Consider the following 27,522-nt stretch of genomic DNA (forward strand, 5'->3'; position numbering starts at 1 on the left):
ATTCTTCTGTCAAATTTACCACTTCGTTGTCTTGTAATCTCCTCTTCTTAGACATTACATCTTTGATGAACTTTGCATAATTAGGCATTTGTTCCAAGGCATCTGCAAATGGAATATTGATGTGTATCTTCTTGAAGATGTCTAGAAACTTGGAAAACTGCTCATCAAGTGCATTCTTCTTAAACCGCTGTGGATAAGGAAGTTGTGGCTTGTACATCGGTTTAGAGTCAGATTCCTTATTGGGCTCTTCGACCACAATTTCTTCAACCACTGGATCAACTACTTCTTTTGCTCTGCTTTTCTCCTCAGCTTCTAACTTCTTCCCACTTCTTAACTCAACTGCTTTGCATTGTTCTTTTGGATTCACTTCAGTATTACTGGGAAACTGTCCTCTGTTTTGATCCTTCAGAGCATGTGCAAGCTGTCCAATCTGTGTCTCCATGGATTTCATCATAGCTCCCAAACTGCACATGTGTGTCTCCATGCTATCCATTCGAGTTTCAGTCCTCGACATTCTCTTGTTAGATTCAGTAACAAATGTAGACACCACATCCTCCAATGACGCTTTACCTTCCCCTTGATTTGTATTGAATCCCGGAGGGGGTTTCAACACATTCTTGTTGTTGGCATAAGAAAAGTTTTCATGGTTACGTAAACCAGGATAATAAGTATTAGGAGGAGGGTTACCTCGATAATTCCCAAAACCTCTAGGATTGATGTATTGAGCTTCCTCAGGTGGATGAGATTCTTCTATGGCAATCGACACACCTGCAGGTTCTGCGATATTTACCTTGTTCAGAGAGGCAACCTGTGTACTCAATGCAGATAGTTGTGCAGTGATGGATGTGAGAGGATCCACACTGTATACTCTCTTCTTGACTCCCATACGTTCAGAAGGCCATTGATAACTATTGATAGTCATCTGTTCCAGCATCCACACTGGTTTACCTTGATCCCACACAGAATCTATCAATACTAGCGGCAATCCCGCTATCTCAACCTTTCAATGACACAGCATATCAGAACGAACTGGGATATCTGCAACAACACTTCCGCCAGACTCAGAAACACAAGTCTCAGCTATTGCCTCATCCCATGAAATAACTAATTCTAATCTGCTAATTTTCCTTGAAATCAATAAGCACTTGTCGAATCGCCTCTCACGGACAACTCTCGAGAAATCTGCTGGAAGCACCCAAGTAGAACACTCCGACTAACAATCTACAAAATTTGTCCACAGACAATCATGGGACAATCACTGAATTCTATTTCCACAAGCTAGATCAATCATTGCTAACATCAAGCAATGCTTAAATCAAAATCCGACCATGGTAATCTCAGCAATGCTATCGACAAACTATGATCACCAGAGTCAACTTACGACCACTTTCGTGATCCACAGAATCCAAAAGCCTCGATTCCCACATTCCTGGAAATTATTAATGAATATAGATTTCCCTGAATGCACTTGAATCGATGTATCTAAGCACACTATACTTATAAAATTATCCCAAGTACTTCCTGATTCGCTATATCCCAACTCAGCATTGGTTGGAATAATCTGATCGATCAAGTCGATCTACTGTGGCTCCTACTCTACCTGATGGCATCAACCCAGATCAGATAATCACTGATTAATGAAAACTCTCACGGCTCGATCATTATCGATGATCTCACTGTCACACGTCTGCAAATCGCAAATACTTGAAATCAAAAGAATCACGCCTGATTCAATTCTCTATTTCTGACAGAGTCAGACACAACTAGAAATAGTCACTAGTGCTAAGCCTGCACCCGCCTAGACATACTATCACTGTCTTTACTTGTTCAAGATGATCATTAGGACTTGCCAAACCCAAGACGCATTACAAGTCTGAAAGATTTCAACTAACGCTGAACATGCTTCTGATAATAATATCTCTCATTAAGACTGCAATAAATCAAGACTGGGGTAATCTACCACTATGTCCCACCTGGAATCACACCAAGTGTACACTAGCATAAGTCACGCATCCCTCATGCCTCAATTAGTCCTGTGCAATTCTTAGCATCCGATATAATTCAATACTGTAGAAAACCCCCATTACTAGAAAATACTCATCTCCAAGTCAATGTTCCAGGCAGTTCACATAACCATCTCCTGGATAGTCCCTATCACAAGAGAAATCCAATCACCAACTAGATCCACTAGTCTAGCAGTATCACATAGACTAAATCTATCTGCTCAGAGAACATGCTTGTTAAGGAAATCCCTTCTAGTCTGGTCCTCACGGCATAAATCCAAACCAATATCTCTGATGACAGTTAGACAATATCTAAACCACTAATACCTAACTAGGCATCTAATCCAAAGTCATGCCTCGTCATGACTATTACCAAGGCTCTATACTGAGAAGCTTTCCCACTGCCGATCCTGAAGCACAGAGGCTTCCAGGCAATCCTCTGAAGTACAAAGACTCCTAGAGTAACACTGGCATAGGGTCGTGCCCCATTATGTCTAGTCATGGTCAATGTCCACAACTCGCGGCATATACTCGACCTGTTATCCTGATGAAATCCCATCATCACCATTCCCAACCTTACAAAGGTCGGACAAAGTACCGTTCTAAAGAAACAACCTAGAACAAAGCCCAAAGTTCCAAACCAAACCATATTCCTATGCCTCCAGATGAATCACCTCATCACTGGCACTAACCAAGTCAATCGACTAATTAGGTCAATCCTAGGAATCACCTAGACTAACCCTATGTCAATCAGTTACAGCTGGCTTACTCAAAACCCATGAGCTAACATAATTGATCACTAATCAACTTGAACCAAGCCAGACTTATAAAATCACCGCAGTCATTCACAAATTTCTGGATAACAATACATGTATCATTTCTTCAAGTTATGTACAATTCTCTTTATTATAATCCCATGTAATACAATTACAGTATTCAAAATACAATGAAAATGTACAACCAAACTTGAAAAGATACAACGAAATTATGATGATTCATTACAACTGAAATACTGTTTACTGATGAAACTTAAAATTTGTAATTATTTATATGTTAAAAAGTGTGTTTTAAAATTTAAGTTTAATTAAAATTATGAAGTTGTATTATTTTAGTGTTATGTGTTTATATTTAAATGTTTTACTAAAATGTTGTATTTTACGGTTTGCGCAGGTTTGGTAAAAATAAAATTACTCAAGCTACAGTGGTCATAATGGAGTAATCTCAAAACCTGTAGAATCACAAAAGAGGCATCTTCAACTTTGTAGAAGACAAGAAATTCCAAAAACTTCATTAAGATGATCAAAATAATAAAACATCAAAATGGAGATAGATTTACTTTTACTATGACCAGCTTGGAGTAAAAATATCATAAGTATTTCATATTTTATCCAAAAGGGGTGAATGAGTTGTCCAAACACATCTACACAAAATATCCTACGTGTTCTATGTTGAAAAGAAAGGCTGAATCGGTGGTCTAAGGCATCAAACATGCCAATTAAAGTTGGGTCATGGTATTGACATTCAAGGAGACAAGCACCCACCAACTTTACTATTTCACATTTAATGAGCCTTGGACTCTTCCTCTCATTTGGCCTATAAATAGATGTGTTGTATAAGCTTTGTAGTGTGCAAGAGTGTAGAGAATTCTTCATTTGTAAAATAAATATTGTGTGTGTGAGAATAAAAGTTTGAGTGTGCAAGTTTCTCAAGTTCAAGTATGAAATTTCTTTTATCTTTATTCTTGAGTTTCATGTTCATGGAAAGCTAAATCTTTTTATGTCAAGGTGAAAAGGTTTCATTGTTGGTCAAGTAAGATTGTCTATATTTTGTATATTCTTTTCTTTTCTATTTTTATTTTTACTAATTGATCTTTATTTGTAGGTATAATTTTGGATGATTTGTTGTTATCTATTTACATCAAATGCTTGGTACCTTGAATGTGGTTACCTTGATTTGTTGTCAAATATGATACAATAATTACTACAATAATTATATACTATAAATATATGTATCTATTTATAATAAAGTCATATATATTATTTAGACGATAGCGTGACACTGTCGGTTGTTCTAAATAATATATTGTGATTTGAACTAACATTTACTTTCTCGCATCTAACTTTTATTTTATCGCAACTAACATTTACTTTTCCGCAACTAACATTTACTTTCTCGCATCTAACTTTTACTTTTCCGCAACTAACATTTACTTTATCGCATCTAACATAAAGTCATATATTTTATTTAGACGATAGCGTGGCTCTGCCAGTTGTTCTAAATAAAATATTGTGATTTGATCTAACATTTACTTTTATGTCAATTTATATTTATGCATTTATATATATATTATGGGTACCATGTATTAAATATCAGTTGATATTAATATAGTGGGAACTATATTATATGATATACTTGTTTAAATATTTAATTGTTCTTTTTATGTTTATATTTATTCATCTATATATATATTATGGGTACCATGTATTAAATATCGGTTAATCTGATATTAATATAGTGGGAACTATATTATATGATATACTTGTTTAAATATTTCATTGTTCTTTTATGTTTATTTTTATTTTAGTTTCTTTTATTTATTTTTATTAAGCAATCTTAAATAAACCAACAATGAACCTTTGAAACCTTGACAATTTTATAATTTGTGTATTTGAAGTTTTATAATAATATTTTCATCTATAATATATTATTGCTAAAATTAAACTTACAACATCCTCTCCGTGGATCGATCTCGTACTCACGAGTATATTACTTGCAGACAACCTACACTTGGGTGAATTACAATTTAAGTTGTAGCAAGTTTTTGGCGCCGTTGCCGGGGAGGTATAAATTAAGTTTAATTTTGTTATTATGTAAATAGTATGTTGTTTTTAATTGTATGATTGTTTGGAGTCGTAAACAAAGTGGTAGACTTGTTCGAGTAACTGAAAATATTTTAAACATGGACGATAATTCTAATAATCAAGATGATGATAATAATAATAATAATCATCAAGAACATGAACAACCAAGAACACTTAGGCACCATATGAATCCAATAAGAACTAGTACACCATCTTGTTTAGTTTTTCCTTCTGATGCATCTAATTTCAATTTTAAGCCACAAGTCATTCAACTTTTACCAAATTTTCATGGCTTAGATTCTGAAAATCCATATTTGCATTTAAGAGAATTTGAGGAGGTTTGCAACACTTATAATGATCAAAATTGTAGCATGGATACTGTTCGATTAAAGCTTTTCCCTTTTTCCTTAAAAGATAAAGCTAAAACATGGTTGCAAAATTTGAGATCAAGTTCAATAAGATCATGGGAAGAAATGCAACAACAATTTCTAAAAAAGTTTTTTCCTTCCCATAGAACAAACTCTTTTAAAAGACAAATTACAACTTTTTCTCAAAAACAAGGGGAAACATTTTATCAATGTTGGGATAGATATAAAGAGTTAATTAATACATGCCCACATCATGGTTTTGAAATATGGAGAATAGTTTCTCACTTTTATGAAGGTTTAATACCTAAAGATAGGCAAATGATAGAATTCATGTGTAATGGAACTTTTGAAGATAAAAACCCAAATGAAGCTATGGAATATTTGGAGTCATTAGCAGAAAATGCTCAAAATTGGGATAATATAGGCTCAATTGAACCACCAAGTAAAACCAATAATTCAACAAATGGGGGTGGTATTTATCATCTTAAAGATGATGTAGATGTTCAAGCTAAACTTGCATCTTTAGCAAGAAAAATCGAGTCATTAGAAATGAAAAAGAGTAATCAATTAAAAAGTGTTCAAGAAATTGTTTGTCATATATGTGACACACATGATCATCTTACAAAAAATTGTCCTACTTTGCCTTCATTTAAAGAATGTCTCCATGAACAAGACAATTATGTTAACAATTTTAAAAAACCAACATTAGATCCTTTTTCACAAACATACAATCCTGGTTGGAGAAATCATCCCAATTTTAGTTGGAGGAACGATAATAATGCACAACCTTCACAACAACCTCTTCAAAATAACCAAAATCATCAAGGTTATGCTCCTTATATTCCACCTCCAAGAAAAAATTTTGAAGATGAAATTCATGCATACATTCAAAAGCAAGAGTCTATCAATATTCAAAACATTCAATCTATGAATGATTTGAAAGAAACTCTTGCAAAATTTGCATCTGCACTTAATATTCATGAAAAAGGAAAATTTCCATCTCAACCACAACCTAATCCTAAAAATAAAAATCAAGAAAAATTTGATCAAGTAAAATCTGTTATTACTCTTAGAAGTGGTAAAATAGTTAATGATCCATATAGTGATGAAAACAAAGATCAATTAAACTCAAAGAGTAAGGATTCAAATCCTGATACTTTTGAGAAAGATGATGCTTTGAGTCCTAAAAATAAGAAAATTGATGATAAAATAAATAAACATGTTCCTTTTCTCATGCATTAGTAAATAATAAAAAACAAAAAAATGATTCTGATATTTATGAAGTTTTTAAACAAGTAAAAATAAATATTCCATTATTAGATGCTATTAAACAAGTGCCTTCTTATGCAAAGTTTTTAAAAGATTTATGTACTGTGAAAAGACAATTGCATGTAAAGAAGAAAGCATTCTTAACGGAGCAAGTAAGCTCTATTATTCAAAATAATTCTACCTTGAAATATAAAGATCTCGGTTGTCCAACAATTTCATGTATTATTGGAAAAAATAAAATTAAAAAAGCTTTGTTAGATTTGGGAGCAAGTGTGAATTTAATTCCTTATTCAGTTTATGAAAAGCTTAAGTTGGGAGATTTAAAACCTACATCTGTTACTCTTTTACTAGCCGATAGGTCAATCAAAATATCTAGAGGTATCGTAGAAGATGTGTTAGTTCAAGTCGATAAATTCATATATCCTGTGGATTTTATTGTCTTGGATACACAACCAATAGAAGTACATAACGAAATTCCAGTAATATTGGGACGTCCATTTCTAGCAACTTCAAATGCTTTAATTAATTGTCGAAATGGAATAATGAAATTGTCTTTTGGAAATATGACTTTAGAACTTAATGTGTTCAATTTATGTAAACAACCAAGTATTAATGAAGATGAAGATGATAATGCAATAGAAACAATTGTGGAAGAAAATATACACCAAGAAAACTTAAATCAACAATCTGAAGTTTGTTTAGTGGAAAGTTTTGATTCAAAAAATGTTTTTAAATCAAATTTATTTGAAGAAATTAATGAACTTGAAGAAGTAAAAGAAAATGATCATCCAAAACTTGAATTAAAACCCTTGCCAATAGAACTAAAATATGCTTTTCTTGGTGAAAATCAAACATATCCTATTGTAATATCTTCTACCCTCTTACCAAAACAAGAAGAAGATGTAATAACACTACTTAAAAAACACAAAAATGCAATTGGATGGACTTTGCAAGATATAAAAGGTATAAATCCTTTAATCTGCACACATAGAATTCACTTGGAAGAAAATGCTAAAACATATCAACAACCACAAAGAAGATTAAATCCACACATGAAAGAAGTTGTTAAAAATGAAGTTTTAAAACTATTAGATGCCGGAATTATTTATCCAATCTCGGATAGTAAATGGGTAAGTCCAACACAAGTAGTACCAAAAAAATCAGGCATCACTGTTATAAAAAATGAAAAGGGAGAATTATTACAAGCTAGGATTCCATCTAGTTGGCGTATGTGCATTGATTATAGAAAATTAAATGATGCAACTAGAAAAGATCACTTTCCGTTACCATTTTTAGATCAAATTTTAGAGAAAGTGGCAGGTAATCCTTATTATTGTTTTCTTGATGGGTATTCGGGGTATTATCAAATACCAATATCATTAGAAGATCAAGAAAAAACTACTTTCACTTGTCCGTTCGGAACTTTTGCTTTTAAAAGAATGCCATTTGGTTTATGTAATGCCCCGGCTACTTTTCAAAGATGCATGCTAAGTATTTTTAGTGACATGATTGAAGAATTTGTGGAAGTTTTTATGGATGATATAACTGTTTTTGGAAACTCATTTGAAAACTGTCTTAAAAATTTGGAAGAAGTTTTAAAAAGATGTGAAGAAAAAAATCTTGTTTTAAATTGGGAAAAATGTCACTACATGGTTAAATCCGGAATTGTGTTAGGGCATGTCATATCTGAAAAAGGAATTGAAGTTGATAAAGCTAAGGTTGATGTTATTGCTAATTTACCATCACCAAACACGATCAAAGAAATTCGATCATTTTTGGGTCATGCGGGATTTTATAGAAGATTTATAAAAAATTTTAGCATAATATCGAAACCAATTTCAAATCTTTTAACAAAAGATGCACAATTTGAATGGACTCAAGAATGTGAAACTGCTTTTAAAAAAATAATTAATCTTTTAACTACATCACCTATTTTACAACCTCCTGATTGGTCTTTACCATTTGAATTAATGTGTGATGCAAGTGATTATGCTGTAGGAGCCGTGTTAGGACAAAGAAAAGAAGGTAAACCTTATGTGATCTATTATGCAAGTAGAACCTTAAATAGTGCTCAAATCAATTATTCAACAACTGAAAAAGAATTACTTTCAGTAGTGTTTGCATTAGATAAATTTCGATCCTATTTAATTGGTTCTACTACTATTGTTTACACTGATCATTCTGCCATAAAATATTTATCAAATAAACAAGATGCTAAGCCGAGATTAATAAGATGGATTTTGTTGTTACAAGAATTTGATCTTGTAATAAGAGATAAAAAAGGAAAAGAAAATGTAGTAGCCGATCATTTATCAAGAATAATTTTTGAATCATCTCAAAATGAAATACCAATAAATGAAAATTTTCCGGATGATCAACTATTTTATGCTACTACTATGCCTTGGTTTGCTAATATTGTAAATTTTCTTGTGACAAATAAAATGCCTTCTCATTGGAATTCACAAGATAAAAATAAATTCTTGAAAGAGGTCAAAAAATTTTATTGGGATGATCCTTATTTGTTTAAGTATTGTCCTGATCAAATTTTTCGACGATGCATACCCGACAATGAGGTAAGTAGTGTCATTAAATTTTGTCATTCTGAGGCATGTGGAGGTCATTTTTCGTCAAAGAAAACAGCTGCAAAAATCTTTCAATGTGGATTTTATTGGCCTTCTTTATTCAAAGATACACATTCATTTTGCAAATCTTGTGAAAATTGTCAGAAAATGGGTTCAATTTCAAAACGAAACATGATGCCTTTAAATCCAATCATGATTATTGAAATATTTGACAGTTGGAGAATAGATTTTATGGGTCCATTTCCATTATCTTTTGGATTCACTTATATTTTAGTAGCTGTCGATTATGTTTCAAAATGGATTGAAGCAATTGCATGTAGAACTAATGATCATAAAGTTGTGATAAAATTTTTGAAAGAAAATATTTTTAGTCGATTTGGAATACCTAGAGCTATAATAAGTGATGGGGGAAGTCATTTTATAAATAAATCATTTTCTTCGTTGTTAAGAAAATATGGTATTACACATAAAGTTTCTACTCCATATCACCCTCAAACGAATGGTCAGGTTGAACTTGCAAATAAAGAAATAAAACAAATTTTGGAAAAAACAGTCAATCCAAATCGAAAAGATTGGTCTTTAAGATTAAGTGATGCATTATGGGCATATAGAACTGCATTTAAAACATCATTGGGGATGTCACCATATAGATTAGTTTTTGGAAAGCATTGTCATTTACCTGTTGAAATTGAACATAAAGCTTATTGGGCAATTAAAGCATTTAATACTAATTTAGATGATGCATCTAAATCAAGAAAATTGCAATTAAATGAACTAGAAGAATTAAGAAATGATGCATATGAAAATGCAAAGATTTATAAAGATAAAACAAAAGCATTTCATGATAAAAATATTATGAGAAAATCTTTTGAAATCGGAAAAAAAGTTTTACTTTATAATTCTCGCTTGCATTTGTTTCCAGGAAAACTTAGATCGCGATGGTCTGGACCATTTATTGTTAAATTTGTCTATCCTCATGGTGCTGTTGATGTTGAAAATCCTAAAAATAATAATGTATTTAAAGTTAATGGGCAAAGACTTAAACCGTTTATAGAAAATGAAGTTCTTAATGAAGAGTTTATGCCTTTATATGATCCAACTTAATTGTTACTTATATTTTTATTTTATTTTTGCAGAATTGAGTTCACTTCCCGGTTAAGTGGCGGATAACGGTACTCCGTGACTACTTTCAGTCGGTTTTATTTCAATTTCCCAAAATAATTGAATATATATATATATAAATATATATTATGGATGAAGATATCAAAAAACTTGGTAAATATTTTCCATCTGTTTCTAAAAAAGTTCTGAGAATGATTTATGAAGGCAGATGTGAAAGATTGAGAATGCTTATGCAAAAAGGAATCCCGGAGGATATTCGTCTTATAATTGAAGCCAAGGTTCGATTAGGTGGTGAAGTTCCAAAATTCTTACTTGTTCGAAATATGTCTGGACTAGGAAAAAGTACCTATGCGAAGAAAAGAAGGGCTAAAAGGTTAGATGTTTGTCATAATTGTGCCAGATGGACTTGTAATAGACAATGCAGATCTTTGGGATATGTTTCCACAAATAGAGAAGATAAAATTGATTTCATTAAGAATGGGCTGAGTAAAGAGTCATTGGATGATATCTCATTGACTCTTGAGACGCATTCTAGTGGAGATGTAAAAGGTCAACTTCTCCGTTTATGGAAACTATTCCAAGCGCAGCGTCATGGTGATGGTCTTGGGAATCTGACTAAAAAAGACCATATTTGCCAATTTATAAGAAAATTGGATGGTAAGCCAACCCTCGACTCATAAATATTGAAGGAACACTGTGAGCCACAATCACATCACTGTTTATACGCATGCATGTTATTATTATATATTATTATTTTTTTTACTATTTTTATCATTTTGTTCACATCTGTATTCCTATTTCTGTCTTATTCCTTGTTTTCCTTATAAAATCACTCAACTCTCTCTATATTTTTTAAAAGAAAAGAAAAAAACATGACAGGATCTTCTTCACAAAAATTGAAAAATATTTGTGTCTTTTGTGGTTCTAATACTGGAAAGAATGAAATATTTGTTGATGCAGCAATTAATCTTGGAAAAAAGTTAGCAGAGAGAAAAATTCACTTGGTTTACGGAGGAGGCAATATAGGGTTAATGGGATCTATTTCAACAGCAGCTCATCTTGGAGGTAGTCAGGTTTTGGGTATTATTCCTACAGCTTTAGCTGAAGGAAATATTACAGGTGTTACGGTTGGGGAAGAGTTGAAAGTTTCATCAATGTACGAGAGAATAACTAAAATGATAGAAAATTCTGATGCTTTTATTGCCTTACCTGGTGGTTTTGGTACTTTAGAAGAAATTTTTCATGTTGTTTCTTGGGCACAACTTAATATCCATAATAAACCTGTTGGCTTGTTGAATATCAATAACTATTATGATGGTTTGTTGACTTTTCTCGATGTAGCCGTGGAACAAAATTTTATTTCAGAAAATTCACGAAGGATGCTCATCTCTGCTTCGAATGAAGACCAATTAATTGATGATCTCCAAGCTTTTGTTCATCAACCTGATTCAGCTATAACAAAGATCAATTGGTCTCAACCAACCAGTAAGAAAAGAAAACTGGATCATTGATTCAACATGTCATGAAATGGTTTGTGTTTGTTCCTCATCTTCAATAATTCCAGGTGATATCTCTTTCATCATGTACTCTTTATTTTTCTTTAAAAAAAAATTAAAAACAATGTCATATTCAGGTTTGGGGGAGGGTTTATCTCTTAAAAAAAAAAAAAAAAAAAAATTAAAATTTAAAAAATATATATATATATTTCTATAATAATATTTATTTTTCTTTTTCAATGGCAGAGTAAGGAGTCAAAAACTCCTGACACGCATTAGTTTTTATTTATCATTTTATCACAATAGATTAGATTTTAATATTCCGTATATATTTAAATTGCAAACTACTAAGAAAATGAAGTCTTTTTGTATAGATGTTTATTTATTATTCTTTTTATCAATTTAATAAAAAATATATAATTGATGGGATATAAGTTATAAATAATATATAATTGTGTGTTTTCAAATACATATTTTTTAAAACTTTTATGAGTATATAATTAAAGTGATATTGATTGAATAAATAATAACATGTATAATTGAGGGAATTAATTTGTAAAAATGCAATAGTTACTCACATAAATTTTGTGAGTGAGGGGTAAGAATTGAGAAAACAACTTATAAGCTTTTATTGATTATTAAGAAATGGTTGATTACTAGATTAAACCCATTTTGAAAAGAAAAAAAGAAAAAAAAATGAAAATTGGCTGCAAAGTTGTTTGAAGTTTGATTGTAAAGATGTAGAGTATTAATATCTCTACTATAATTATTAATGTAATAGATTTACCTCATAAAAAATAAAAAAATAAATAAACTTTGAAAAAAAATGTTACATTTTCAAAGTTTATTGGAGGTATTTGATTATGTAAAAACAATTTTGCAGCCAAGCAAAAAAAAAAAAAAAAGAAAACAAAAAAACAAAAAAAAAATGGGTTTATTCTTTGTAAATCATCCTATCTTATTTTCAATATTAGGTTATTTGATTGTCTGCTTTACTAGCCATTTTCAAAGAGTGTATAATTTTCTTCCAACTCCACGAGTGAAAAACAGCTATATATGAAATACTTTAACCCGAGAGAATATGGAGTTGAGACTTTTACATTAATATTCCTGATGATATACATGTTATGAAAATGATTTCTATTATCCTTTTAATTATATTATTCTCAAAGTTTTTAGAAAATATTTATGTAAAAAAAAAAAAATTATATATATTTAATATTTTGATATTGTGTGAAATATATATGTATAGCCCATCCAATTACATATTAATATATTGGTTGATAATGAGATTTATAAATAAACATATGATCTCCTCACAAGTGTGTTTTTAAAATTTTAAAGTTTGCAAATTTGAATATATATATTAAGGAATAAAAATCTAACTTGTGATTTTATGATATTTTATGATATTTTATTACTAAGGGACTAGTAATTAGCCGGGTTTGGGGTGTGATGAAACTTAAAATTTGTAATTATTTATATGTTAAAAAGTGTGTTTTAAAATTTAAGTTTAATTAAAATTATGAAGTTGTATTATTTTAGTGTTATGTGTTTATATTTAAATGTTTTACTAAAATGTTGTATTTTATGGTTTGCGCAGGTTTGGTAAAAATAAAATTACTCAAGCTACAGTGGTCATAATGGAGTAATCTCAAAACCTGTAGAATCACAAAAGAGGCATCTTCAACTTTGTAGAAGACAAGAAATTCCAAAAACTTCATTAAGATGATCAAAATAATAAAACATCAAAATGGAGATAGATTTACTTTTACTATGACCAGCTTGGAGTAAAAATATCATAAGTATTTCATATTTTATCCAAAAGGGGTGAATGAGTTGTCCAAACACATCTACACAAAATATCCTACGTGTTCTATGTTGAAAAGAAAGGCTGAATCGGTGGTCTAAGGCATCAAACATGCCAATTAAAGTTGGGTCATGGTATTGACATTCAAGGAGACAAGCACCCACCAACTTTACTATTTCACATTTAATGAGCCTTGGACTCTTCCTCTCATTTGGCCTATAAATAGATGTGTTGTATAAGCTTTGTAGTGTGCAAGAGTGTAGAGAATTCTTCATTTGTAAAATAAATATTGTGTGTGTGAGAATAAAAGTTTGAGTGTGCAAGTTTCTCAAGTTCAAGTATGAAATTTCTTTTATCTTTATTCTTGAGTTTCATGTTCATGGAAAGCTAAATCTTTTTATGTCAAGGTGAAAAGGTTTCATTGTTGGTCAAGTAAGATTGTCTATATTTTGTATATTCTTTTCTTTTCTATTTTTATTTTTACTAATTGATCTTTATTTGTAGGTATAATTTTGGATGATTTGTTGTTATCTATTTACATCAAATGCTTGGTACCTTGAATGTGGTTACCTTGATTTGTTGTCAAATATGATACAATAATTACTACAATAATTATATACTATAAATATATGTATCTATTTATAATAAAGTCATATATATTATTTAGACGATAGCGTGACACTGTCGGTTGTTCTAAATAATATATTGTGATTTGAACTAACATTTACTTTCTCGCATCTAACTTTTACTTTATCGCAACTAACATTTACTTTTCCGCAACTAACATTTACTTTCTCGCATCTAACTTTTACTTTTCCGCAACTAACATTTACTTTATCGCATCTAACATAAAGTCATATATTTTATTTAGACGATAGCGTGGCTCTGCCAGTTGTTCTAAATAAAATATTGTGATTTGATCTAACATTTACTTTTATGTCAATTTATATTTATGCATTTATATATATATTATGGGTACCATGTATTAAATATCAGTTGATATTAATATAGTGGGAACTATATTATATGATATACTTGTTTAAATATTTAATTGTTCTTTTTATGTTTATATTTATTCATCTATATATATATTATGGGTACCATGTATTAAATATCGGTTAATCTGATATTAATATAGTGGGAACTATATTATATGATATACTTGTTTAAATATTTCATTGTTCTTTTATGTTTATTTTTATTTTAGTTTCTTTTATTTATTTTTATTAAGCAATCTTAAATAAACCAACAATGAACCTTTGAAACCTTGACAATTTTATAATTTGTGTATTTGAAGTTTTATAATAATATTTTCATCTATAATATATTATTGCTAAAATTAAACTTACAACATCCTCTCCGTGGATCGATCTCGTACTCACGAGTATATTACTTGCAGACAACCTACACTTGGGTGAATTACAATTTAAGTTGTAGCATTTACCATACAACGATACAGTATTTAAAATCATCGTACTAGTCTTCGTTCCTTGAGCATGAAGCTTCTAGTAGACTCGCGCATCAATGCAAGCATAATCCTGCCCAATATCTCTCGGCATCTCGTTCTGCCACGACTCCCTCAGAAATGGCACATGATAGCTAACCATCTATGCTCTGCGTCAGTGCATGTAAGTCAACTTCTTTTGCTCGCGACCTACCATCGGCATTCTTCTTGTAACCAAATCATGATTTTGAACATGAAGTTTCCAGTATGCCTACCAAAAGCATCGATACAAGCATACCTGCACAACCATGTTCTGCATGAGTTTACAGACCTTATGCTCGAAACCTGTCATGCCTTAGGCACTCGAGGCATTCCTTGGTGAAGGTCTATATGAAAATCTCTCCAACTACGATTGGAGAATCTTCAGAGTAGTGTCATCATGGTACGGACTGTACAAATGCAAACATCAAGTAGGTCCCCACCAATCCTCTGGCAATACTTCTGGCATCTGGTACTCGATCCAAAGCTAGGATCCATATAAGTAGAAGTCTTGAAAACTCGAACACGATCCATCGCTCTTGTCCACACTTGCTAGAATCTCATAAGTCAAATCTTTAAAAATCCTGTCAATGATGATATTCTTTGGGCAAACTAATCGTCGCATCATCGTCTCTTCCATGATCTCATCAATCCTATAAGGATAACCCAAAATGTCTTATTAATAAATCCCAAGTATCTTGTATGCATGCTCTGATACCAATAAATGTAGCGACCCATCCCGGATCCACTACCTAATCAGAGTTAAGAGCATAATTAAGCATGCATTTAAATAAATCGCTTCGAAAGACTTAAATACAAGCAGACCAGCAGAATACAACCGGCTAAACAAACTCGATTTATACAACCCAATCAAATTATTGCAAATAAAACCTACAGCTAATCCTGCTGTCTTCAAGATGACTGGCTATTCCAAGATTCTAGTGCCCAAACCTTCTCCTATACCTGCGCCGTCGAATGGGGTGTCCAGATATACAAAAAAGACTGAACGTGAGCTCTAAGCTCAATACGAAAGCACGGATAAACATACAAATATGATGTATAAAAATGACAGGGTATCCATATAAGGGGTAACTGTATACAAACTGCTCATACCGGCGCCTGGTATATGAGCTCGTCACATCGGGGTAGCTAACCACTGTGTGCGACCACTCATTCCCAAATAACAGACGCGGACCACGGAATCCTATATATATCGGTACCTAAGGGTACCCGATATCAAACGTCCAAACAGGGCTGAGTAACCCAAACTGGCTCATCTCAAAAAGATGTACAGGCACAAGATGATATGTACATTCCATATAATGATAACATGAAAACACATAAATGCAACATATAAGCATGCATATCCGCTAGCAATCTCAGTCAGTACTTACGTACCTTACTACAGGCAGTCCTAGTAGTCCCACTCTAGGTTCCAAGCATATCATCAACTCTACAATGCAAATACCCATGCATCATTCAAAAAGCTCTAAAAGCCTTAACTAAGCTATTGCATACTCCTAAATAATTTAAGGAGACCATAGCTATACCTGTGTCCGTCCTCAGCCCGCTGATGGCGACTATCCCGCAATTAGGGACACACCCTTGCTGCAGTTCCACAGCCTCGAGCACAGCTCTACTACCCGAGCACTGCTCCGCTACTATGTCAGACACTGTCTGGCTATGCTAAATATATTCCCTACTCCAACTCTAAAATAAGAGTACCCAAAACCCTAAAATAGAGTCACCAGGACGAAGGAGAGGAATTCGAAATTCGCACCAAATGAGGAGCTCGGACCTTATATTTATAGGACACATTCGGGACGTCCGATCCTAAGTTCGGAGCGTCCGATTGTCTTCGGGCCGTCCGATCACCTCATCGGATCATCCGATCTCCGCCACGCGTCCAACCAATCGCATGCAACCATGCACGTGTCTGATACACTGTTCGGATGGTCCGAACTTACCCTTTGGATCGTCCGAACATCTCTCGAATGATGTCACCAATGACATAATAATTTGGGACAGCTGGCCGCATGAGTTCGGATTATCCGAACCCACTTTGGACCGTCCGAAGACTTCAGAGCCCCCGAAGCCTGGCTCCGTCCATGTTCGGATCCTCCAAACTCAGTTCGGACGTCCAAACCTCTTGAACCTTTCTCACCATCTTTGAGTGTCCTGAATCCATTTTTGGACTCCGTTAATCCTTTTAATGTTTCCTTAATCATGTTTTACTTAATCCAAACATGATCACACGATTAACATATTCATTAATCACTAGTTTTGGATACGGGCTACTACATAATTCATTTTTATGCATGAACGTATTTTTTTTAAGTATTAGTATTTTTATTATGAAAAATTAATTAAATATATATTACGGACACCTTTTCAGTGCATGCATACATTAAATATTCAATGATTATGATTATGATTATGATTATGATTAAGTATTGAGAAATATTAAAATAATTTTATGATGGAAGTTGAAGTAGTGTGACAGCACAGAGGTGGTTTACCACCGCTCATATTCAGGAGGTAGTTTACTAACAGTATAGAGGTGATTCGTCATCGTCACGTACGTTGGTTCAGGAGACTGATCAGTCGACACAGATTTAGTCACACTTACGGATATAACCATAGACAGTTTCAAAAAAAAATGATATGCTCAATTATGTACATTAAGCTCAAGATGATCAGTTATATTTAAGTACAGTAAGATTATGTTTATTCAGTTAACTCAAGATATTTTTATCATGCATGCATATTCATGTACGTATATGTATTAGTATGATTATGTGCTGCATTATTTTAACTCTTGTTATAAAGATTTAGACATGTTGACCCCTAGGCTCACTACGTTTATATGGTGCAGGTGAGCATGATGTTTCATTAATAACTCCTACCGCTGGTGAGGTCGTATGAGCGAGCTGGCAGAGGACCCCGTGACCGTCGCATTGAGTCTTAGCATGCTCGAGTTATTTTTGAGAATTTATAAAACATGTTTCATACTTTATGTTTCAGTGGTTGAGAGGAGTATTATATTTTATTTTTGGCTTTTTAGTTTAGTTATTGTTTGGGTGGTTTGTTTTATAATATTTTTTATCATTTTATGATCTAGGATTTTTATTAAATACTTGTTCATTTTATTTAAGTCTATTATGAAAATTCTTATTTAGTAGTATTACTTTCAATGTTTATACATATATGTATGGACATATATGTATAGTTATTTTTTAAAAAATATATTTTTGCATTTTATGAGTTAGAGTTGTTTCAATAAATTAAGTATCTTTAATAAGATACCTAATATACCAATAAACAATAAAGATAAATTTTTAACCAGTTCTTATGCTAAAACATTAGGAGGAGCTATTAAATTTATCAAAGATATTATAACACAGAAATTTAGTGAAATAACATTAACTAAAAGGATCTCTAAATCCTACAAACAAAATAATAAAATTTGTTGTGATAAAATGGAATTCACAGTAAAAGAGTATGATTGTAAAACAAACATGCCGCACAAACATATAAAAAGACACAAACAAATTAAAAAAAATAAACCTTATAAATCATTCAATAGGAAATTTATTTCTTTACAAGAAAAAAAAATTCAAAAAAAATTTCTTCAGAAAACCTTATAAAAGAAAACTCTATAAAACGTTTGATAACAAAAAATCACATTTCCCAAAGGGTAAATGAAAGCATTTCACATGTTGGTTGTGCAATGAAAAATAACATTATGCAAATGAATGTCCAAAACGCAATGAAAGGAAAAATAAAGTTAAACTTTTAAAAGAATTATATACTATTGTATTCTATTCAATTGAATCAATCAAACTTTCATCAAATGATGAAAATATTAATTACCTTGATGAATCAAGTGAATCAGATTCATCATTTACTTATGAAGTTTATACATAAAACACGAAAACACAAAAAAAATAATAAACTTATTAATTTAATAGGATTAGTCAACTCCCTCTTCCTTTATTTTTAAATATTATCTAAAAAACTCATGTTATTTTAACTGACCCGGAAAATATCTAAAAATTCAAATATCATATATTTGTTGTGAAAAAGTAAAAATTTACGGTAAAAAATAAAAACTCCAAAACTCAGAATATATCAAACTCTACACTTTATAATATTTTTCTCTAACTCAATTGTGTTTTTCATCACAAATGAAGACTATTTATAGATCCACATTTGAGATTAGTCCAAAAATTAATACATCATCATCTACATCATCACACACTAATTTTTCACATTTTACAACTCAATATTCAACATTCAACATTCAATATTCAATATTCAACATAATAATAATAATATATTTTTCAACACTCCCCCTTGTGATGATGATCGTGATATGATGACTGTCTTCATTACGTGTTTTATACTACCTCGTTAAAAACCTTACTAGGAAAACCCAGTGGGATAAAAACCATAGTAAGGGAAAAAGAGTGCAGCCACCTAAACTCCCCCTCATGTTAACATGAGTGATTCTTCACATATTCCGTAGATTGCGCATCCCAATTTTATATATATGCTTTCTGAATATTGCCGTAGGAAGCGCCTTTGTGAAGAGATCTGATGAGTTCTCACTTGATTGAATGTAACAGATATCAATATCTTTATTCTTCTCAAGCTCTTGAGTGTAGGCAAAGAACTTTGGGGGGGATATGTTTTGTTCTGTCACTTTTGATGTATCCTTCTTTCATTTGAGCAATACATGCAGCATTATCTTCATACAACGTCAGAGGCTTCTTTGCTACTAATAATCCACAAGAAGTTTGGATATGTTGTGTCATTGATTTTAACCAAACACATTCACGGCTTGCTTCATGTAGCGCAATAATCTCAGTGTGATTTGATGAAGTTGTTACGAGTGTTTGCTTCTGTGAACGCCAAGAAATCGCGGTGCCTCCACGAGTAAATACATATCCAGTTTGGGAACGTGCCTTATGTGGATCAGATAAATATCCAGCATCAGCATAACCAATGATACTTTGATTGGTATCTTTTGAGTACAAAAGTCACAAATCTGTCGTTCCTCGTAGATAACGGAATATATGTTTAATTCCGTTCCAGTGCCTCTTTGTTGGATATGAACTGAATCTTTCCAATACAGTTACAGCAAAAGATATATCAGGTCTAGTGCAATTTGCAAGATACATAAGGGTACCAATGGCACTAAGATATGGTACTTCAGGACCAAGAATAACTTCATCACCTTCACATGGACGAAATGGATCTTTTTCTATGTTTAATGATCTTACAACCATTGGAGTACTTAATGGATTTGATTTATCCATATTAAAACGTTTAAGGATCTTTTCTGTATAATTTTCCTGGTGAACAAAAATTCCACATTTTTTTTTGTTCAATTTGCAAACCCAGGAAATACTTGGTTTTTCCAAGATCCTTCATTTCGAATACTTCTTTCAAGTACATCATAACTTCTTGAATTTATTTATTTGTTCCAATATGTTTAAATCATCAACATATACAGCAATAATTACACATTCGGATGTTGTTTTCTTGATGAAAACACAAGGGCATATTGGATCATTTACATATCACTTTTTCATCAAGTGCTCACTTAGCCGATTATACCACATTCGGATGGATTGCTTTAATCCATATAATGATATTTTCAATTTTACAGAATAAAATTCTCTGGGTTTTGAACTTTGTGCTTTAGGCATCTTAAATCCTTCAGGGATTTTCATGTATATATCACTATCAAGTGATCCGTATAAGTAAGCTGTAACAACATCCATAAGACACATTTCCAAATTTTCAGACACTGCCAAACTAATCAAATATCGAAACGTAATTGCATCCATAACAGGAGAATACGTTTCTTCATAATCAATTCCAGGCCTTTGAGAAAAACCTTGTGCAATAAGTCTAGCTTTATATCTGACTATTTCATTTTTCTCATTTCGCTTTCGAATAAAAACTTATTTGTATCCAATAGGTTTTACACCTTCAGGTGTAAAGACTATAGGTCCAAAAACATTACGTTTATTTAGCGAATCCAATTCAACCTGGATGGCATTTTTCCATTTTGCCCAATCATGACGAGTTTTACATTCACCAAAATATTTTGGTTCATGATCCTCATTTTTATTAATGATGTCACAAGCCACATTATAAGAAAATACCTCATCAATATTTTCTATATCTTTTCGGTTCCATATTTTTCCAGTATTAATATAATTGATAGAGATTTCACGATTCTCGTCAGTTTGTGTTTCTGACAAAACATTTTTATTATCAGGTGTTTCTTCTGGAACACCATTTTCTATTTTATGATCATCGTGTTTCTCTATGCCTTTTCTTTTCTGAGGATTTTTATCCTTGGAACCGACTGGCCTTCTACGCTTCAAGCGTTTTATGACATCATGAGTGTCTTCAATTTATTTCTTTGGAATTTCAATTCGAGCAGGGGCATTTACAACATGTATATATGATTTTGTTACCCTTTTTGTGTCTGCAAATGCATCTGGCATTTGATTTGCAATTTTTTGCAAGTGCACAATTTGCTGTACATCTTTTCCACATTGTTTGGTCCTTGGATCCAAATGTAACAATAATGGTACATACCACGTGATTTCTTTTTCGATTTGTTTCTTCTCTCCCCCTAACATTGGGAAGATTTCTTCATTAAAATGACAATCAGCAAAACGTGCTGTAAACACATCGCCTGTTTGAGGCTCAAGATATCGAATGATTGATGGGCTGAGTAACCGATATAAATACCGATTTTTCTTTGAGGACCCATTTTTGATCGTTGAGGTGGTGCAATAGGCACATACACCATACATCTGTGAGGATCCGAGTATTAATCTCTCATTTCAATACAATTAACCAAATAATCATAATAATTAGTCAATCATCAAAGACTAAATAAAATTAAAAAAACATTTTAAAATTTGGAGCACCTTGCTCGATCGGTGAAAAGCACTCGATCGAGCGAGCCCTGAAGCTCAGCTTCTCGGGTTAGAAATAATTTGGCCTCGCTCGTTCGGTCAATCTTCACCGATCGAGCGAGCCAAATGTGCTCACCTTTCTGCCTCAGAAATAAGGTCCTCGCTCGATCGGTCAATCTTCACCGATCGAGCGGGCTCATTGTGCAGGAAATAATCAGAAGATCTTTTGCTGTCAAAAGTGAGTCCCTTCCATTCTTTTCCATTTAGCATCATCTCATGTATAATCTATACATAAACATAGGCTAACATGCATTCTAACATGATATAGTTAAAGAGGAACAAGATCACCATATACTAGAATAAAGTCTCATGCTAGAATCACATATCATACAAGAATCATGAGGCTACAACATGTTGTCTTAAGAATTTACAATCATCATTTATATCCTATGAACATCAACAACACAACAACATGATAGACAATAAGTCTTGGTAATAGTAGCTATGACATGATCATGCCTCTAGTGTTTACACTAAACATTTGCAGCACAATGAACATCTAAACTCGGATCTCCACTCTAACTCTCAATCTCTGTTCTTCATGCTTGCTTCTGCCCTGGTCCCAAACTACCTGTTGTCATGCACACATAAAAACACAACAACAGCCGGATATCTCTGATGAGAAATACATTTCCCAGTATAAGAAACATATAGCATGCTATCAGGTTCAAGTGTAATTACTATCATAATTAATTCATAAAGATATTCATGAACCACAATACATGCTATAATTCAAAGCATATAACAAAGGCATGCTATAAATCAAAGCGTAGCACAAAACATGCTATATACAAAGCATAACATATTCAGCCACACAAAGTCATCTATCAAATCTAAGTAGTGTCTTAGTCTTGACCCTACTTTTGTTTTTGTATGACTTCTTGATCATGACTCTTAGTCTTAACTCTAGACCAAGACTTGACTATTTTCTCAACTCTCATCTAGGGATCTTGGTTTGAATAAGAACGTAACAAATCTCCCACCTACTCTCCCATTCGAGGTGGCGGTACGTTCTTATTCCCGAACTTCGGTCCACTATATCGATCTTCGGTCATAGGAGTCGATCTACTCCTAAGCACATCGATGCAAGTCCAAAAATTTGATAATTTGGCACATCAGCCATCCTAAGACATGGCACATCCGCCTTCAACTCTTAAAGATCTAGTGGCTTATCAAGATGCAACCAATTTTAGAAGCCTTAATCTAAGCCACCTACAAGAGACAAGCTAATCTAGTAAGGAAAGGAAATAGACTTATCTATCTATTCCATCATCTATCTCATACAATTCATCTATCAATTAAACAATCAAGAACATATATCTATGGACTTGAAAATAAATCAATTCCAACAAGAAACAAATAAGTATGTGGTTTAGGGAAAACTCAAGTCAATCTAACTCGAGTTGTATATCCCGTGGTTTGATGTTGGTTTATACCTTTCTTGTTTTTGTTTCAAACTCTTCAAGGCTATCAAAATCTGCTCCCAATTCTGGTCAAGCCATACAACATAACCTTGGTAAAAAAATCTGCTCAAACACTACTTGATTTTCAAGGCTCAACTTCATAAATCTTGGCCCCATTCGATCCCGGTTCGAAGCTGAAGGTTTGAGTTCGATCCCCCTGTTTTCAAAACTGAAAACACAGCAAAAATAACTCATAACATCAGCAAGAACTCACTTCATTCACAGTTCCATCATAAGCCATCAAAACAGTTTCAAATTCTAAACCAGCGGAGTAATGGTACAAACTCGGTAACCGAAACTAACTTCTATCAATTCTAACCTTCATATCAACTTCATCACCATACCAAATCAGCAATAACATAACATATACCAACATAATCAGATGATAATAATTTCGAAATAATGGCTGAAAATTTATATAGAAAGCAAACGACTCTCGTTCTTCAATCTACCGTCGATATAATCAAACATAGAAGCTCAAGAACTCATAATCATGCTCAACTTTAAGTCCTGCCCCATCACTCAATTTCGAAACACAATAAATCTCTGCAATACTTACATCAATAGATAGCCCTTCTTGCGAGGATTCCGGAACTCTTTTCGGAATTGAATTCGGACAACCGGAGCAAAAGTTATTAAAGATTGAAGATCAAGAATTGCACTTGGGAAAAAGGTTCTCGATTCTTTGCTGAAGAAGATATTAATTCTGAAGATACATACATGCTACACGTATAAACTCATATTCAGACAAGTGTCCAAGTCAATTTTTCATATTTGCACTTTGGCCCCTCAAGTCTTGCTTAATTGCAAATCGGTCCTTGGCAAATCTTTTTAATTCAATTTCAATCCTACATAATTTAAGAATATTAGAATTTAATTCAAAACTCCAAAATTCTCAAATTAAATATACTCGGATTAAAATTAAATAATTTCCGGATTAAATCAATTAATTCCGGGCCTTACAATTCTCCCCCTCTAAGATTGGATTTCGTCCTCGAAATCTCTTGCAATCGATACGCACAAAAGATATAGAATAGGAGAAATACTGAATAAGAACTCAGATCAGGAGAATAACTCAGAATAACACTGACTCATATCAGATTCATCTTCTCAATAACTTCTTCAGTTCTACGACGAATCCACTGATTCAAATCTGAGTTGCTTTTCTTCCTTATCAAATAGTCATATCATTTGCTTGACATAGATTAATGTCTCGTCAAACTCAATTTCATCTGACTGAAGTACATAAGAAGTCTTCATTCTAATGCGTCGTGAATATCAGATAGAAATGGAGGAAATAAAAGTTGACAGACAAGATTTCCTACTTCTTCAGAAGTGTCATCGGATTCAACAATTCTCGGAGATAATAGTCATCGCGTGTTAAATCAAACAATACATTCAAAATAAAAGAATTTGCAAACATACTCAATCTCCCTATTCAAAGCACAAAATCGGTGTCTAATCTGCATATGTTTTGCTTCTCGATCATCAACTATCTTCATTCTGTTCTGAATAAGCTTCTCGTTCTCTACCTTCATTGCGACACATTAAAAAAAATCTGATAGTTGTTCCAAAAATTACCATCTCCAAGTGGCAATATTAGCCAGCTAATACCAAATCAGGTATTAGGATTCTGAGCATCTCCTCAACTTTAGGATAGTCAACTCAGACAATCCATCGATAAGAGGATGGTAGAATGGAATCACATACAACCAATTACTCAAAAATATCTGACAATCGATGCCACAGTCTATCAAATAAATCTAAAGTCTCTAGCTCGACAATAGATTTTTAATACTTCTTGTCATCTCATCATGTCATTAACTTCTTTTACAGCTATCTTCTCCTATCCGTAGCATAACCAATATTGCATATTCTTTTATTTGTCGAAATCTACTTAGGTAAATCGCAAACTCAAAACGATCAATAGCGCATCAGTACCATACAACTCAAATAGTACTCTGACACATTAGATTTCAACATCTTTGCAACATCATCGAGTCATATCAATTCCATAAGCAAACCCCTTTTGGCAATTTTTCATAGCAAGGAATAACATTTCTTGTATAGATCCTAGGTATTACATCATATTGTATAAAGTCAAATACAACATATCATGCTATCTGTAAGAACTATCAAATATGATATCACAATATCATACCGATATAGATAGTTTTCAGAATAAAATTCAACGGCATTTAATCTTCTTTCAATTCTGAACTACAAATCTGTTCATAAAGCATTCAATTGATCTCGCTCAGTCTAATTATTTGATAGTCTAGGCTTTAGAACCAAGAATTCTATCACATCTGCATTCATTTCTCATCTATTAGAATCGATAAATTCTGTAACTGCTCAAATCAATTTAGCTAGTCAAGGAAAACAATAGCAAGCCATCATTGTGGCCTTATTATATTTCTGATCATTAGCCCAAAAGATCACTGATCTGTATTTCTTTCAATTCTTGCAGTTCTGTTGGCGCCATTCTATAAGGTACTTTTGAAGTCAATAAGATACCTGACATCAGTTACATATCGAAGTCCATCTCACAGACTAAAAGTAATCCAAGAATTTCATCTGGACCATATCAATAATTACCTAACCATTGACAGATTAGTCAATTTTGGACTAGCTTTCATCATATCTGTTGCATAATAAAGAATTCCCTTGCTCTTTCTGCAATCATCGATTCACAAATAGATAAATAGATATCAAAAAAATTCAAAATTTCAAACTCTTATCGTAGAATTCCCATCCTTTTATCAATTCAATTCTGAATCTCATACTTTCTGAATCAATCTACGAAATCTTTGTACTTGGTTAACATATCTAAACCGATAATTCAGTCATAATCTGACAAATCAAGCACAATACAGTCTCTATCTCTCATATTACCTTCAAACTTTAGTATACATTTCGTGACAACCCTGACAGAACTAAGACCTCCCCTCCTAAGTAAAGAGATCACAACTACAGAACATAATGGCTCAGAGGTAATGCAGGCAACATGACAAAGTGCTCAAACAGAACATATGAGAAGGATAGGTATCTCGCAATATAAAACTAGGCAATAGAACAATTACCTGCTAAACATCATCTGAGGTTTGTCTTTCTGACTGAGTCTCAGATTTCGAAGACTCCATACCTTGTGATCTTTGAGAGTCTCGCTGAGGACACACTCTTGCGAAATGGCCTGGCTGACGACATATGTTGCAATTACCAAAGACTCCTTGGCATTGCTCAGTCTGATGTCTTCCTCCACATCGATTATAATACACACCGGTATAATTGGAACTCACATGTCTTCCACTAGAACTGAGGAAAATACTCTCTGTTTTCTTGAACTGTTTCCCTTGAGCTTTCAGAAATTTTTTCCTCCCATTGTTGCTGCTACCGCTCTCATATCTGGGAAATGGAGATTGAAACTGAGCTAATGGTTGTGGCTGTAGTGGTGGCTGTGAGACAATCAATGCTCTTCGTTGTCTAAGTAATCCAGCCTCTGCTCCCTTTGCTTGATCAATCGCATCAGCAAAAGTATTCGGTCTCCCCGTGTTCACCAAAGTAAACACATCAGAATTCAGTCCATTAATGAATTGTTCATCCATTGCCTCATCACTATCAGCAACATGTGGAGCAAATCATATCAAGGTAGAAAACTTTGCAACATATTCTTCAACATTTAAATTCCCCTGGTTCAGATTGGCAAATTCAGCACCCTTGTCTTTGCGATAAGATACTGGAAAGAAACGTTGGTAACTCAGTTTTGAAGACTTTCCAGGTGATCACTATACCTCGATGCTCCAAGGCTCTCTTGGTTGTAAACCACCAACTCTTTGCAACTTCATGCAATTGATGTCCTATCAGTCTGACTCTCCGTTCATCACTGTAATCAAGAGAATCAAACAACATTTATATATCATCAAGACAACTCTCACAAACTACTGAATTTTCCGTCCCCATCAAAATCGGCGGTTTAAAAAACTGAAACCGTTTCAATAGTATTTCCATAGGTGAAGCTGTAACATTCATCAAATCATCGGATATAATGACCTATTCTATTC

The 27,522-nt window shown here is 32.9% G+C and overlaps 1 protein-coding gene and 1 non-coding gene across 2 annotated transcripts; one reads left to right on the forward strand and one right to left on the reverse strand.

Moving 5' to 3' along the window:
* Window positions 1–5,381: 5,381 nt before the first annotated feature.
* On the reverse strand, window positions 5,382–5,492 carry LOC140876825 (small nucleolar RNA R71). The gene has a single exon (XR_012149057.1). It is a non-coding gene; the product is annotated as a small nucleolar RNA R71 (small nucleolar RNA).
* A 58-nt stretch (window positions 5,493–5,550) lies between these two features.
* On the forward strand, window positions 5,551–26,895 carry LOC140873912 (uncharacterized). Its single transcript, XM_073277195.1, has 7 exons — window positions 5,551–5,727; window positions 5,942–6,003; window positions 6,213–6,337; window positions 6,952–7,171; window positions 8,906–9,074; window positions 9,108–9,590; window positions 26,827–26,895. Exons 1-7 carry the CDS (start codon window positions 5,551–5,553, stop codon window positions 26,893–26,895), a joined length of 1,305 nt encoding a protein of 434 aa, XP_073133296.1.
* The last annotated feature ends 627 nt before the right edge of the window (window positions 26,896–27,522 follow it).

The sequence above is a fragment of the Henckelia pumila genome, chromosome 1 (assembly GCF_033568475.1).
Source record: "Henckelia pumila isolate YLH828 chromosome 1, ASM3356847v2, whole genome shotgun sequence".
Lineage (NCBI taxonomy): Eukaryota > Viridiplantae > Streptophyta > Magnoliopsida > Lamiales > Gesneriaceae > Henckelia > Henckelia pumila.

Excerpts from the sequence above, each read along its gene's own strand:
- LOC140873912 (XM_073277195.1), top strand. The coding sequence starts at position 5,551 with ATGATAGAATTCATGTGTAATGGAACTTTTGAAGATAAAAACCCAAAT. Across the intron at positions 9,075-9,107 it reads GATGCATACCCGACAATGAG|GCATGTGGAGGTCATTTTTC; the intron begins GTAAGTAGTGTC and ends TGTCATTCTGAG. Across the intron at positions 9,591-26,826 it reads ACCCTCAAACGAATGGTCAG|AAATTTTTTCCTCCCATTGT; the intron begins GTTGAACTTGCA and ends TTGAGCTTTCAG.